We start from the raw sequence: 14224 nt of genomic DNA, 5'->3' as shown, positions 1-14224 counted from the left end.
TCGTCGAAGCTAACGTTGAAGCTGGAATTAAAATCATAATTCCGATATCGTAAGCCATGGGTTAATAAACGAGTCCATTTAATCGAAACAATATTATTTATTGCACGTTCGTTCGACCAATTACCGCGTTAACCAACACCGTACCGATTTATTTCATTCTCATTCCATCTCGTTCCACTCACTGTGACGTTTTAATAAGTAAAATCTCGAAATACGGTTGTGGAAACAACAAGATGTATCGTCGAGAAATGACGATTCGTGGAGACACGTATCCGACAGGGTTTCGTTTCTCGACCACGCCACGGAAATTAAATTTTCCGCAAGCAGATCGACGGACGACGAATGAAAAACTTGTCGCAAAGTAAGCAAGTTCTCGGGAAATCGTCTCTGTGCGATCATATCTATTCGATTGAGATTTATCGACGACTAACGAACGTTCGTATAACCAATAACTAAGCAAACTGGTTTACTGATAGCAACTATGCGAACGTTTTTGCATTGGAATGTTTAAACACGCAAGTGCGAAGTTTGATATTAGTGTAAAACCAGTAGTTTCGGTTGGAACGCGTAATAGTGGCAACTAAGAGCAGCGATAATATAGTATTCATACAGAATATAAAACAGCGTAAATTGTAGTATCGAGTAGAAATAATGATAACTCCTAAATATTACTATTACTACGAGTTAAATATATACTTGATAATATATAGAAATAATGCTGCATAAGAACCGAATAAAATTGTAGCACGTATAAACGAGTGGTTGAAGTTAATAGTAGCGTTCTAATGATTATAAAATAAACTATAAAGGTAAAAGATAGTAGCGTTGCATAGAAACTAAAATGTAAGAAATAGAAATATATAAGTTGATGAATGTAATAATAATAAAAAATTCTAATGTAAAATTTTATTTTATTATTCTTTTGCTTTAATAATTATTGAGAATAATAGTAATTTGTAATAGAATTGACCAATTTTGAGCATTGAACGTACTATTATATATCTATAGCTTAGTATTACTATCTACTTAATGATAGCATATACTAACAGTTATTGAAAATAATAAAATTAGTAATAATTTTATTATTATTATATAGCTTGTCAGTAATATTTATCCAATAATAATATTCTTAATTGCATATTATTATACAATTAAATTATGTTATCTCGAATTCACAGTTGCAAATGATTATAAAATGGAACTAAACACGTGTTGTTTTATTGTTCACCACGATGTTCTGAACGTAGAATCGATACGTTTCTATAGCAGAGGACGAGAGTCATGTATGATTTATGGAAGTGTTCTGGTTACCAGGGAGAGGCGTCGAAGAAATCCGATGTAATCTCTCTTTCGCGCTGAACGAGCTTGAAAGTCGCGTATGAATCTTTCAGAGACGTTGTTCACTTTCTTTCCGAGTTTCTTCGGCGAACGAGCAAACTAAGCTTGAACATGTTTCAATATAAATGCTTCATTCGCCATTTTTCACCCTCTACTTATTTCTTTAACGTTTATTTACGAAATCCGCGTAATTTTTTCTTCCTTCTAAATCGTTTTCTATTCGTCGTTACAATGATAGTTTTATACATTTGAAGCGATTCCTCGATCCTTAGGTATCAAATTTTTCATCTTCAAAAGTCTGCTTTGTCCTTAAAGTTGTTTTAATCCATTTGAGCTTCCATATTACTCGTTTCGTTTCATTGAAAATTAAAATGTTATACCTACGGTTCAAGTCAAAACGTTTAAAACACTTTATAGAATATGCGGAGTATCTTATAAATAATTATTATATAAATTTCTACGAGATAGTTTATTAAACGAAAGTTTTATTCCTCCGTCGTGATAATTGATTATTGGGTAAATTTTTGTCTTGCTATTAATGCAACATTTTTTATTCGTTATAAAATATGATAAAGTGATGGTCCCAGCTGTGCTTTTCTCAGCAGTACCTTCCTAATTATTCTCTCTAATGAATAATGAAATTCACTGACTCAATGTCCATTTTCCTAGGAAAAGAGGAATTTTAAAGTTTCAGCTGTAAAAGGGCCTGTATAATGTCTATACAGAAAGATTAATATTTAACGTTTATAACAGTTAATAAATACTAACGATAAAATAAGATTCAAAAATTTGTCGCTTAAAAAATCTTATACAAATTGACGTACAAAATAAAACGTTCAAAATCTCCAAACAACAATTTACCAAAACTCGTTCATTTATAAATAATTTTCTGCATTTAGAGGAACGTTGGAAGTGCAAAATTGCACAAAATGCAGATAATATAAAAAAGTACTTTGAAATGTCTCTCAGCATAGTGTTTTCTATAGTACTTGGCAAGTAAAACAATTTTCCACCAAGGTGCTACCTTTTAAACCGCATTCTCAAAAATATGAACTTGCATAAAGATTCGTAGTCTCATTAATCACTGGACTGGACTGAAGATGTGTTTCATTAATTAAAAAAATAGAATTGATGTACCTACTAGATATTTCAGGAAGCTCCTGGATTAATTTTTTATTATCTTTGGCATACTATGCGCGTCCTGCGTAAATTTGACCTTTCTAATTTCCCGTAAACGCATAAAAATCCACGTCCATCTGTTAATCCATTGATCGTGCAGAATTCCATTCACATGTCGACTTTGTTTCTTCACCTCATTCTCGCAGCTTCGGTTTCATCAGCAGTCATCATTAGCGATCGTAGCGAGTACCACTATCGCTTGGCGTTTCGCTAATTGGCATCTGAAGAGATCGCAAGGCCGCGTCGCGTACCGATGGAGATGTCGACCGATCGAAGGACAGTTATTTCAACGGCCAGACGCAGCAACGTGGTTGCGTGCGTGCTTCTACGAACTGGTTTTCTCGGTAGCTTTGATAATGCGACAGCCGTGCCTCGTTTTGCTGAGAATTATCGCGGCCCTCTCTGTACCACGAGCGTTTCTTCGCCATATACGCCGCCCCGGCACTGGCCGCGTCCTTCGGATTATAATAAAATATTAAGCGACCGGGATCACCGGTGCGGGGAGTCCGTCTTTCCATCGAGAAGCGACGTCCTCGTGAATTGCTCGTGAATTTACTATACCTATGGCGAGGGCTGGGGTGAGATCTGTGTAGGTGGTCGATATTGCCAGTCTGATAGCTGGTTGGCCGTGAGATTTGAGTTAAAACATCGTTAACCGGACAGATAACGCGGAAACTAACGCCTGTTCGCCAGCGTCTTTTAGTTTTCGCGAAATGTTTCTCACGTGGGAAATTTCAAATGTGCAATTTCAAATGATGATCATTCTTCAGCAACCTGAGTGTTATTTTCAGTTTCAGCGTTACAGTCAATCACTGAGGTCTTTCTGTTTGATTTTTTTTTTTGCTTCAATATTCGTATTGTCTGAATCTCAACCGTATGTCGAAGAACTACCATCTTTCGAATCATTAGTATTATTGTTCGGACAATTGTATAAATTTCATCGAGGATTTCCTCTTCGTTTAAAAATATTGAATCGATAAAGTATCTACTGGTTCGATGAATTAAAGTTTTTGGTCGATTGTAATTCAGTTTAGAGTAATTGTTTGAATAATTTCAAGATTAATGGACATTGCGTGAGTAACGTAGATTTAAGCTACTCTTGTGTCCAAAAGTAGAGGATTTTTGTTCATTTTGAAACGCAAGATTCGATGAAATAGATTTGTTAAAAAATTAACTTTCGCAACGTTATAATACACGCGGTAATTATCAACTTCGTTTTGTAATTAACACATTCGTTTGTGGATATCATCGGTGTACTAACAACAAGTACCACACTCGATTATTTTTGCATTTTAATGCAATTTTATCTACTCTGTGAAGAAATGAATATTCATTTCATTATATCTAATTCTTATTCACTTTCAAAGCCTACTATAAATATGCAATGCCGTTAAAAAATTATGAGAAACGATTGACTTACTAATTTGCAATAGCGCAGAAAAACATTAGATTTTCACATTTAAATAACAAAACTGATAAATAGAATTTTCATAGAGCGCTATAATATTTGTACAATGAATTGCTTTTACTGCCATCGAATAAAATTAATACTGCGATAAAACAACATTATTAAAAAGCAAATATCTCTACATCATATCAACAATCTCTTTATTTATTTCGCAAAATTTTATGTCACACACATAGTGTGCCATGAAGGACAAAAGAAAGTGCAAAGTACGAAAAACAACGCAATTATAGAAAAAGAGAGTCATAATCATATAGATATATTATATAGATTGTCATCTTCAACATGGTAACAAATGTTACAATTACTATAATCAGCTTATTGTTAATGCAGCGTAGTTTTCATACAAATTTGCAATATTCTATAAAAATCACATTTACTCGAACAGAGCTCGAATCTAACTTTCGGAGAGTACTATAATTTACATAACAATTTCCTTTTCTACCACACAATTTTTACCATACAATAAAATTACTACTACGATGAATTATTAATAATCTGTTATTAAAAATCAGATATCGCTGTATCATCGCCACAATATTTTTATTATCAATCAAACCGAAGAACCGCTCCAAAAAGAAGAACTATATCAATGGTGCCATAATTCATCGCGTGTTCACGTTTCCGGTCGATGTTTCACCCACAGATCATGATGGGCGACGACAGCCTGAGCGACGACGTGTTCGAGGTGGAAGACGATGTCTCCATGGCGGCTTCCAGCGGTTTAACACCGAGGTCTATGGGCCAACCTTTGACCATGACCCCTTCGCCGACCGGATATCGAGACTACAAGCCCCCAGCGGAAGTATTAGACGATAACTATGGCTACTCGTCCAGAGACTACGATAGTATGAGGAGTAGCCTGAAAAGGACCAAAGAAGAAGATTCCGGAATGGCGCACAAGGTGAGTTCTGTATACTTTTTCAATAACTAGCCGAGATTATAGAATAATTCATGATTTTTAAAGTAATTTCTAAAAATTATCGATATATTTTTCTGGTATATTTCTTGACATCCTATATGTTTACTTTCTGAGAGGATATGCACGAGGAAAATGGAGTTTAAATCCGGATCGAGTTGTATAGAAACGCGAACCTTCTTCGATATTATGTGGCGAATGGATTCGATGAAAATGGATTTATAGAATTCGTTTGAATGCGTTGGAAATTTGGAGACCTTATGATTAAAATGGATCGAAAGATGAGACATTTGAAAGGATTTCGTGATGGAGATTCCAAGTTGTTTTGAGGTGGTCTCTTTTAAAGGTTTCAAAGTTTCAGTAATACTACGTATTACGATAAAGTTTCCTAGAAATTGAATTATATTACGACGTAATTGGAACTCGATAAGGTTTCTAAAATCCTGATATAATCCGGGGAAATTTCAACCTACGAATAATTGCCTGAATGTATGTTTTATTTGACAAATGAAGTTTCAACCATAATTTTCTCCTTCGTCACAGATACAAAATTTGCCAATAAAATAAATTTCAAAAAATTGTATGTAACACACATAATATACCATGAAGGGGAAAAGAAAGTGCAAAGGATAAACAGTACCAAAAACAGCACAATTTTAGAAAAAGAGAGTTATAATTAATAAGAACAATTAGATTATAAATAACAATATTATAACATGGTACCAAATGTTGCAATTACTACAATTAGATTACTGTTAAAGTGGCACACAAATATCTGTCCGCCTCTACATCTATAAGACTTTTCTATAATTAGTATTCAAATAGTTTCCTGTACCACTATACATATACAGCACCTTCGTTTTCATGATATTACAACACCGGTGAGAATAAAGGATCAGCTTCACGACTTCACGAGAATCCATCCTCAAAATAACCGCATTATCTCATAAATCCTTAGGTCCTATTTCGCCTTTTCTGCATTCAATATCCACGAACATACTCTCACTAACATACAACTCTCCTAAAACACGTCTAACACCCTGATCCTCCGATATCCTTACCATTGCTGACTTTTACTTTAAATCTTCTTCCCTAAAACCTGTGTCATGTACGTCCGTAGCCAGCTCACATCCTGCACACTCTGTTTCCTTCAAAATCTATTTGCCCGACGTCTCGCCATTACTCGCCGATGCAACATCCAACGTTAAGTACACGTTAGCTCTCGCGTGGATATTCCGAGTATTCCCGGCATGTATCCAGCCGAGGAAAAAAATATTCACCGCAAGAACGTCGTTTGATATTCATTACCGGCTCATTTGCATGATGGATGGGACACAGCGTTTCTCGGATGTAGCAGCAACAAGGTCAGTCATGCCTTCGTACCAAGGTCAAGCTGGCCTCCTCCCCGTGGCAAGCCTGTGGAATAATGATCGGGAATGCCCGAGGATCGCTGGTACGGCCCCCAACACGATCCACTACGTCCTTCCTTCGGCTTCTTCCTTTTCTTTTCGGCTCTGCTCTCGACAGGGAGACCCGTGCCTATCCCTCTTCCATCCTCGATTCGTCTCGTTCTTCTTCGTCGAACCACGACCCCGTTCACCGCCTCTTTCTTCTCAACGTTTTCTTTAACCATTCTTCTATCCCTTTTATGAATATCCTATCTATCTGCGTGTACGTGTTTTGCTTGTCTTGCCTTCTGCCTTTATGCTTGGCTTTTCACACCAATTTCATTTTTTCTTCCGGTTACATCGTTTTATTGTTTAGACGACTTTGTGTGCTTTATACCATTTTTTTTTTTTTTTTTTGAGATTTAAAGGGATTTCAGGGGATGAGAATCGTAAAAAGATACTTATCTTTATATTATATAGCTTTTACATAACGATTATAAGCTTCGATCGAGGAATTTGAGTTTAGTGGGTCTTATTTATTTGGAAGTAGGTGCTATTTTATTTATTATAGTTGAGTAGATTGTAATTGAATAGCGACCGCGTCAGAAATTTGTATTTATAAAACGATGGTTGACATTGTGGCATAGATAAAGCTTGTTAATATACAAGTATGCTGAAGGTTATATGTACTTTAAAGTTCATAATCTACATCGAATATTGCAGCTTTATTGAAGGTAAGAAAACATTATAAAACTTTAGGATGGTAGTTCCATTACAATTGGCCTATCATTCTACAATTCTCTCTTGCATCTCAAATGAAAAAAAAAAGAATAAAAAGACAAAGATCTTCACTTCTAATAACCATTCACATAAAGTACGTATTACTATATAATTCTCATTTCTAATGCCTGGAACTGTTTCGATCTTCTTCTGGATATTCCCAAAGAAATAAGATACAATTTCTTCTCTCTTATATTATAAATAAAAGAGAGAAAAAGCAAACTAGTAACCATCTATACAGCACAACTATATAAATCCAATTCCTAATGCTTGCAATCGTTTCGATCATTCGTTTGAAAAAGGAATAGGATACAATTTTCCCTCTCCCATTAAAAAAAAAAAAAAGAAAACAGAAAAATCAGTTCTAACAAGCATTCTCTCAAAACACTGCTACATAAATCTCGAACCTAATGCTCGCAGTTGCCTCGATCCTTTCGTGGACATTCCAAACAGAACACGATACAATTTCCTCTCTGCCATTGCTAATAACAAAAAGGAAAAAGGCAGCCTAACAATCATCCGCTAGCAATCATCCATAGACCTCCACTATATAAATCTCATTTCTAACGTTTGAAATCACCACGATCGTTTCCTGCACGTTCCAAAAGGACTAGGATACAATTTCCTCTCTCCTATTTCTGATGAAAATAAGACAGAAAAAACCAGTTCTAACAACCATTCTCTCAGAGCATTTCTACATGAATCTCAATTCTAACGTTTGCAATTGTCTCGATCCTTTCGTGAACACTCCAACGAGAATACGATACAATTTGCCCTCTTGCATTTCTAATAAAGGAAAGAGACAAAAAAAAGGAAAGAAAAATCAGTTCTAACAGCCATCCTCCCACAACGCCACTATATAAATCTTATTTCTAATGCTTGGAATCCTGACTCGATCCTTTCTCGGACAGTTTAAAAGGATTAGGATACAATTTGCCCTCTTGCATTTCTAATAAAGAGAAAAGACAAATAAAGGAAGGAAAAATCAGTTCTAACAGTCATCTTCCCACAACGCCACTATATAAATCTCATTTCTAATGTTTGCAATCCTGACTCGATCCTTTCGTGGACAGTTCAAAAGGACTAGGATACAATTTGCTCCGTAACATTTCTAAGTAAAAAGAAAGCCAAAAGAATCAATTCTAACAACCGTTTTACCACAGCGCTATCATATAAATCTCATTTCTAATGCCTAGAATCGTGTGGATGCTTTCCTGGCCGATTCGAAAGGAATAGAAAATAAAAGCAGATAGGGATTTTACGATCGACCGGAAGCGATATTCCGATTTGCCTGCGATTACAATGTGTCCGGCGTTTTACGATCAGACGGTGCGGAACGGTTACTGCCCCGATGCCGCGTCTCTCGAAGGAGATCTCGTTTTCTTGTGAGTCGCGAGATATCGTTCCGCGGTGGAGATCGTTAGTCAGGGCTGGCTCGTGCACGGCCGATTCTTGCACGCTTTCGCGTCGAACTGGTTTCACGTTTCGAACGAAACCCGCGTTTATCGGGCTCGGGATCGACCGCGGTTCTCTGCAACCTCGTATCGATAGCAGGGCCGATCTACAGTTTTACGCGGCCGTTCCTACGGCGTCGATTGAATTTTAGAATCTATTTCTGAAGCCCGGTCGATGGACGCGTAGTATCGCGAATGAGTATCTGCATGGTTTCGTCGATTCGTAGTAATGGTATATGAATAGAATTTAGTATGTTCTTAGTATAGCAAATTCGGATATACGCTATCGGCTATAGTTATCAGGGTATCAGCTGATATATAGTACAAATTGCATGCCTTTTATCGCTTCCATTTTCCAGTTATTTTACTACAGATGTGTTGTTCCATTCGCATTAAATATGTTTCATGATGTAACGTACCTATTAAATGAAGTAACATTTGTTCGAATTTTCGAATAAGTGTGCCAATACTTGCGATCGGCAGTGTATGTGATTATGATAAGAGGTAAATGTATAACGATAGGATTCGACTCAGCTATTTCTCCAATATGTATATAATATTATGGGGTATATAACATCATCTATATAATATTACGAGGGAATGCAAAGTAAGATTCAAGTAGTTTTGAAAGATCCTATTATAGTAACTCGTGTATAAAACTCGAATAGATCGCAACGTTCCACGATAAAGTAGGGAAATAGATTTTATACGAAAATCACCTATTATCCTTTTATGTTTTCTATTTCGTTATATTTATCCGTACGTAGCGTAAATAATGTAAATTTAATTAATTATGGAATACGAATTATTGGGAAACAGATCATATTATGAAAGAGCTAAATAAATACATCTGTCGTTTGGTTATTTTTGTTCAGATTTATCGCTAGAAATATCAATAGAATCTATTCCTCCTATGACATATTTTACAGGCAGAGGGTGCCTGTATGTGTATACTATGATTAAATTGCATCAAATAATATATTCGGAGAAGATATTATTAGATTAGATTCGGATAGATATATTGATATTACGAAAAGGATTATTTGTAATTTCTAACATTACCTTCAATTTTCTCTCACCATCTTGACTTTTTGTCTCATTTTGTGCATACCAGTTCAGCTACAAAAAGCGCAAGAACGTGTTATATTTTTACTAATTAGTCTAATTATATTATTCGCTCGAGTAATACTATTCACGAATCTTTGCTGGTAGCGATAATTAACGATAATTTCCTGTATCTCTGTCGTCCATATATTTCCTAATCAATTTTTTTATTTACATTCAACGTACCGTCAACATTATGTTTATATTAATTAAACATTATTTATCGACCTGATACGATGTAAAGTATTTAATCATATTCATACAGTGTAAATTCTACAGATTTTTAAATTCTTCGGAAAAATATACCAAATAACGTCTGAAGAATAATTAGCATAAATATCCAAAACATCTAATGAATATCTTCATAATGCTCTAAATTACGTAATAAATATATAAAGTATCTAATAAATATCAAATCTTCATCAAACAATCGCTGCGCCAAAAATTGTGAAAAGGTCTCCACTATGATAACAAAGGAAAGAACATCGTTGGAGGTGCATGATTCGCGAAGCGTTTTCAGGATGTCACGGCAATTAACGAGGGAATCCTCGGGGTCTGATTCGAGGGAAGGAGCCAGAACTGCTCCAGTGATCGGCAGGGCGAAGTAAAACCGGTAGGGGGTCCACGGTCCCGAGCCGGTTCTTGCCTCGCATTTTCTTCCAGCGAGTATTCACTCCTATAAGGGATAATTGAAGAGCTGGGTGCGCTGCAACCGGCTGTACTGTTGCAAATCTTTCGGCAAGAAGGGAGGCTCGTGCACTTTACAATCGATTCGAGAAACCACGTTCCTTTTGTTCAATTTACTATCGAGTATCTTTCGGATACTTTGTGGTTCGTCATCGTCATGACTGGACTGTGGATATTTATGCAAATTCGTAAATACTTCGATGAAGCTGACAATGAAAAAGATGGAGCCCAGGTAGAAAATTGCTTTATCTATTAAATACTATGCAGCTTTGGGTATTTTCTATATATTCTGTGTATTACGTGCATTCTGTACATTTTTGCATTTTCATATTTAAATGTATCAAAATTCGCAGTCTATGACAGTGTCAAACGAATTCATTGCTTCTACTAATCGATGGACTTTCTGATGTGCAATTGTCTAATGCTCATAACTTCTTGAGCCTCTTAAATCTGAAACTTATCTGAAATTTACTAATCTCAAACGTAGAACAACTGCAACTTTAGTGAGATACGCGCGTAATGAAATTTTCGAACGTGATTTAGTTTTTCTTATGATATCGAACCCATCTTGTAATTACAATATCCATTTGTGCAATAAGTATCCGTAAGCACAGTACAATATAAATCAAGCATAATTCAAGTATAATTCTAAAAGATACGAGAAACATTTTTTGAATAAAGATATTCCTGGGTATACGAGATTCTTTTCGCGAATGACCAAGTTCAACGCTCGATAGGCATGCATGGACCATTTATTTTGAAAGTGGCGCAAGTTCAATTTTTATTGTTTCGAGAAAATTAACGATTGTCATATTAGTCAATTGAAGAACATAAAATAATTATGTCAAGTCTGGCAATGTTTCTACTAATTCATCAATATGTAATTTCATTATATAAATTTCTTTTAGACGAATTTAACTAAAATTATATATATTTATGGCTGTAAATCATTTTCAAAATAAATAATATTCCATACGTAAGTATATTTTCCACAGAGAATTAAAAGATAATTATTTTTTCTTCTCGCGCAATCAGATAGGTAAGAGATCCTCGTTAATCGCCTGAAGTGACCGCCATAGAAGGCTATAGACGATTAACCTAATTCAGGCCTATAAACCATTAAGAGGAACATGAAATTAAAGAGCAAACAGCATGGACCAACGAATGATCTTCGATCAAGTGTATATGTTATTCCAAGTGTTCGTGGTTCTCCAGGTTCGATCAATAGGCTGATTCACAGCACTCGACGCAGTGGAGAGGTGACTAGACTGTGTGGGTGGATTAAGAGCACAATTGGCTATGGTCGAGTGTTTGAGCCGGACGGCGCTACTACTGGAATATGATTAAGTCGTTGCTCGATACGTTGCGTCGTCGTGGCATTAACGTCGAATCCGGCTGATTTTGATCATTCATGGGGAAATTACGTGTTTCCGGTTGTATCGTACGCATCGATCGCGTCTCTGTATATCGAAGACTGAATTTCAAACGGCCACGGCCAGAACTTGCAGCAAGTTTGTTGATCTTCGGTATTAGCAAATATTAATTCTGAACTTGACGAGTATCTAATTTGTATACTTAATGGATTTATCTCGAACAGGATATTGCAGGAGAGATGGTTTCGTTTCGAAATTTGTGTTTGGATGATACAAATTGTTTCACGCTCGTTCTAATTGTCCTTGTTTTCGTAATCTAATTTTTCTTCTCTGGAATTTAACTTAATTATCCGATTTAATTTTTCCTTGATATATCATTTGTATGTCGATCGTGTCATTATTGACGCATATTGTATCATACTAATTTTCAAAATGCTGGGAGCTAATGGAAATTTAGATATAGAATTCTATATCTCAGTATGTCTGACATAACTATAGAATATTTTCTTTCTTTTTTAAATTAATATTATCTAAATTTCGTCTATGATCCTCTGTAATCTTCTTACTTTTCCTGTAATAGAATCAAATGGCTGATACAGTTCACTAATAATATTGATCTATCCTATGATACACATCAACCAAAAACCATTCTAAATCAAAGTATCCAATTTGAAATTCAAGTTCTCTTAAACTGGAAATCTGAAACCTGAAATCATCAATCTTATTTATTCTCTAAATCGAACTAAATCATTGTTGATACAATCGTTAAAAACCAAGCTCCTACGCCCACGAATCTGAATCGACCAATCCTGATCACGTTTCTTCGTATCTTCGCCTGATCTCATGCTGAATCAAAGTTACCAATTTCAAAGGCCAATACGATAATCAGAAGCAAACACGATGTTTCTTAAACAGGCAATCGCTTCACTTGCTATCACCATGAATTTGTATCAACCATATAACCATAAATTCACCTAATCTCACGTTAAAACAAACAACCAATTTCAAACGCCAATACCGTCAGAAACAGAGGTAACGTTGCTTGAACTAAAAAATCGCTTTACCTGCGATCGTCACGAAACGATAAAGCGACAAAGTGCCTCGACTCGTTCGTTATTTGCCAACATCGGGAGAAAACCCGCCAGCCGGAGATGGGAAGGAGGAAAAAAGAAAAGGAAAAAGAAGCTGGAGATCGAGCGGATTTTTTCCGCGTGCACCAGCCTGGAACTCGGCTAGGAACTGCGCTGACCTTAAGCGGCTGTGCATTTGGCGGGCTCGCGCAGTTGCATACAAATTGAGTTAGCGGCCTCGTGGTAATGAAGGAAGACGAGAACAAGCCGACGAATGTACGAGAGGACAGGAGAGAACAGCGAGCGAGTGTACGCTCCAAGGAAACCGCAGGATTACTCGTATCTTCAATCTGATTATTTTTTATTTTTTCTTCCTTTTAAACATTATTTTCATTCCGTTGGGCACGTTAGCGTTTCTTGTCTTATTCTCGTGTAATACTCTTTTTCTTTTCGATTTCGTAGCTTTAGAATTCTAGATGGATTCAGTGGCTCGAGAAGCAGTTTTCTGTTAGATCTATCCGTATAATTTGGAATTTTCAGCTGATTTGACCTACTGGGCCAGCTGCGAAAAATAAAAATATATATTGTTGCACGAATACTGATGCTTTTCTTTCATAATTGTTATTTATATTCAGCAGAAAATAGCCGATTTTGAAACAATTTTCCTCCTGTGCTTCGTAAGAATTGCGATTAGACGAAAGACTCGCGAGTTTTTCTTATGTATCGCTTTATATTTTAAAAACTACTCGACGTACGTGAAAAGGTTCGCATAGAAAATTGTAGCAAAATTACTTTGTGAAATGAGAAATGTTTAATTGAAAGGTTGCAAATTAGTAAAAGGTATAAAGAAATCTACCTTCTTGGTTAAAATTGTCACATAATATCGAAGCTCTATGATAAATACTATTAGTCATTTCCTCAGCTACCAAATTTTGAGTCGATACGTTTGCTGGTCTTTGCACGGTCAATTTGTCAATTCATGAAAATGGCCGATTTTGAATTTTCTGCCATGATGCACGTAGGTTCTGACGTTTCGCACTGTGGCTGCCAAATACGTACATATCGTATTTCTATGCTATACGAGATGTAAAACAACTGCGAAAAACACTGGACATAAAATCTTCAACGTAAAATATACCAAGAACTACTGGGTTGTTCGAAAAATTCGTGGCGATAGTTAAGAAAGATGTCACTAGAATTAAACTTTTCGATGTGTATAATTTCACAAATCTTCTCTTGAGAAATTGTTCCTCTATTTCGCTAGTGGATTCCTTCGAATAACTTTCACGGACCTCTAAATTATTTTATTTCTTGCCTACATCTTTCGAATAAGTCTCGTAAAGACCGCGATAAAGAACAGCGAGATGATATCGTACTCGATGAATGAGACAAATAGAAACGAACATCCGAGCTACAAATTTCTTGGATATTACGAGCTTCAACGTTGTCTCGCTAAAAACTGCAATC

The 14224-nt window shown here is 35.9% G+C and overlaps 1 protein-coding gene across 2 annotated transcripts in view; it reads left to right on the top strand.

Moving 5' to 3' along the window:
- The window catches only part of LOC117239732 (ras-related protein Rab-37-like), a 175754-nt gene that overhangs the window by 43691 nt on the left and 117839 nt on the right, over nt 1-14224 (top strand). For both annotated transcript variants that reach the window (XM_033505545.1, XM_033505544.1), the window contains exon 3: nt 4629-4886. In XM_033505545.1, coding sequence (XP_033361436.1) covers nt 4629-4886 — 258 coding nt within the window. The remainder of the gene's footprint in view (nt 1-4628; nt 4887-14224) is intronic.

This window comes from Bombus vosnesenskii, unplaced genomic scaffold, assembly GCF_011952255.1.
Source record: "Bombus vosnesenskii isolate JDL3184/JDL3185 unplaced genomic scaffold, Bvos_JDL3184-5_v1.1 scf7180000014105, whole genome shotgun sequence".
Lineage (NCBI taxonomy): Eukaryota > Metazoa > Arthropoda > Insecta > Hymenoptera > Apidae > Bombus > Bombus vosnesenskii.
The sequence above is the reverse complement of the archived record's forward strand: the minus strand, read 5'-3'. Positions and strand labels throughout refer to the sequence as shown.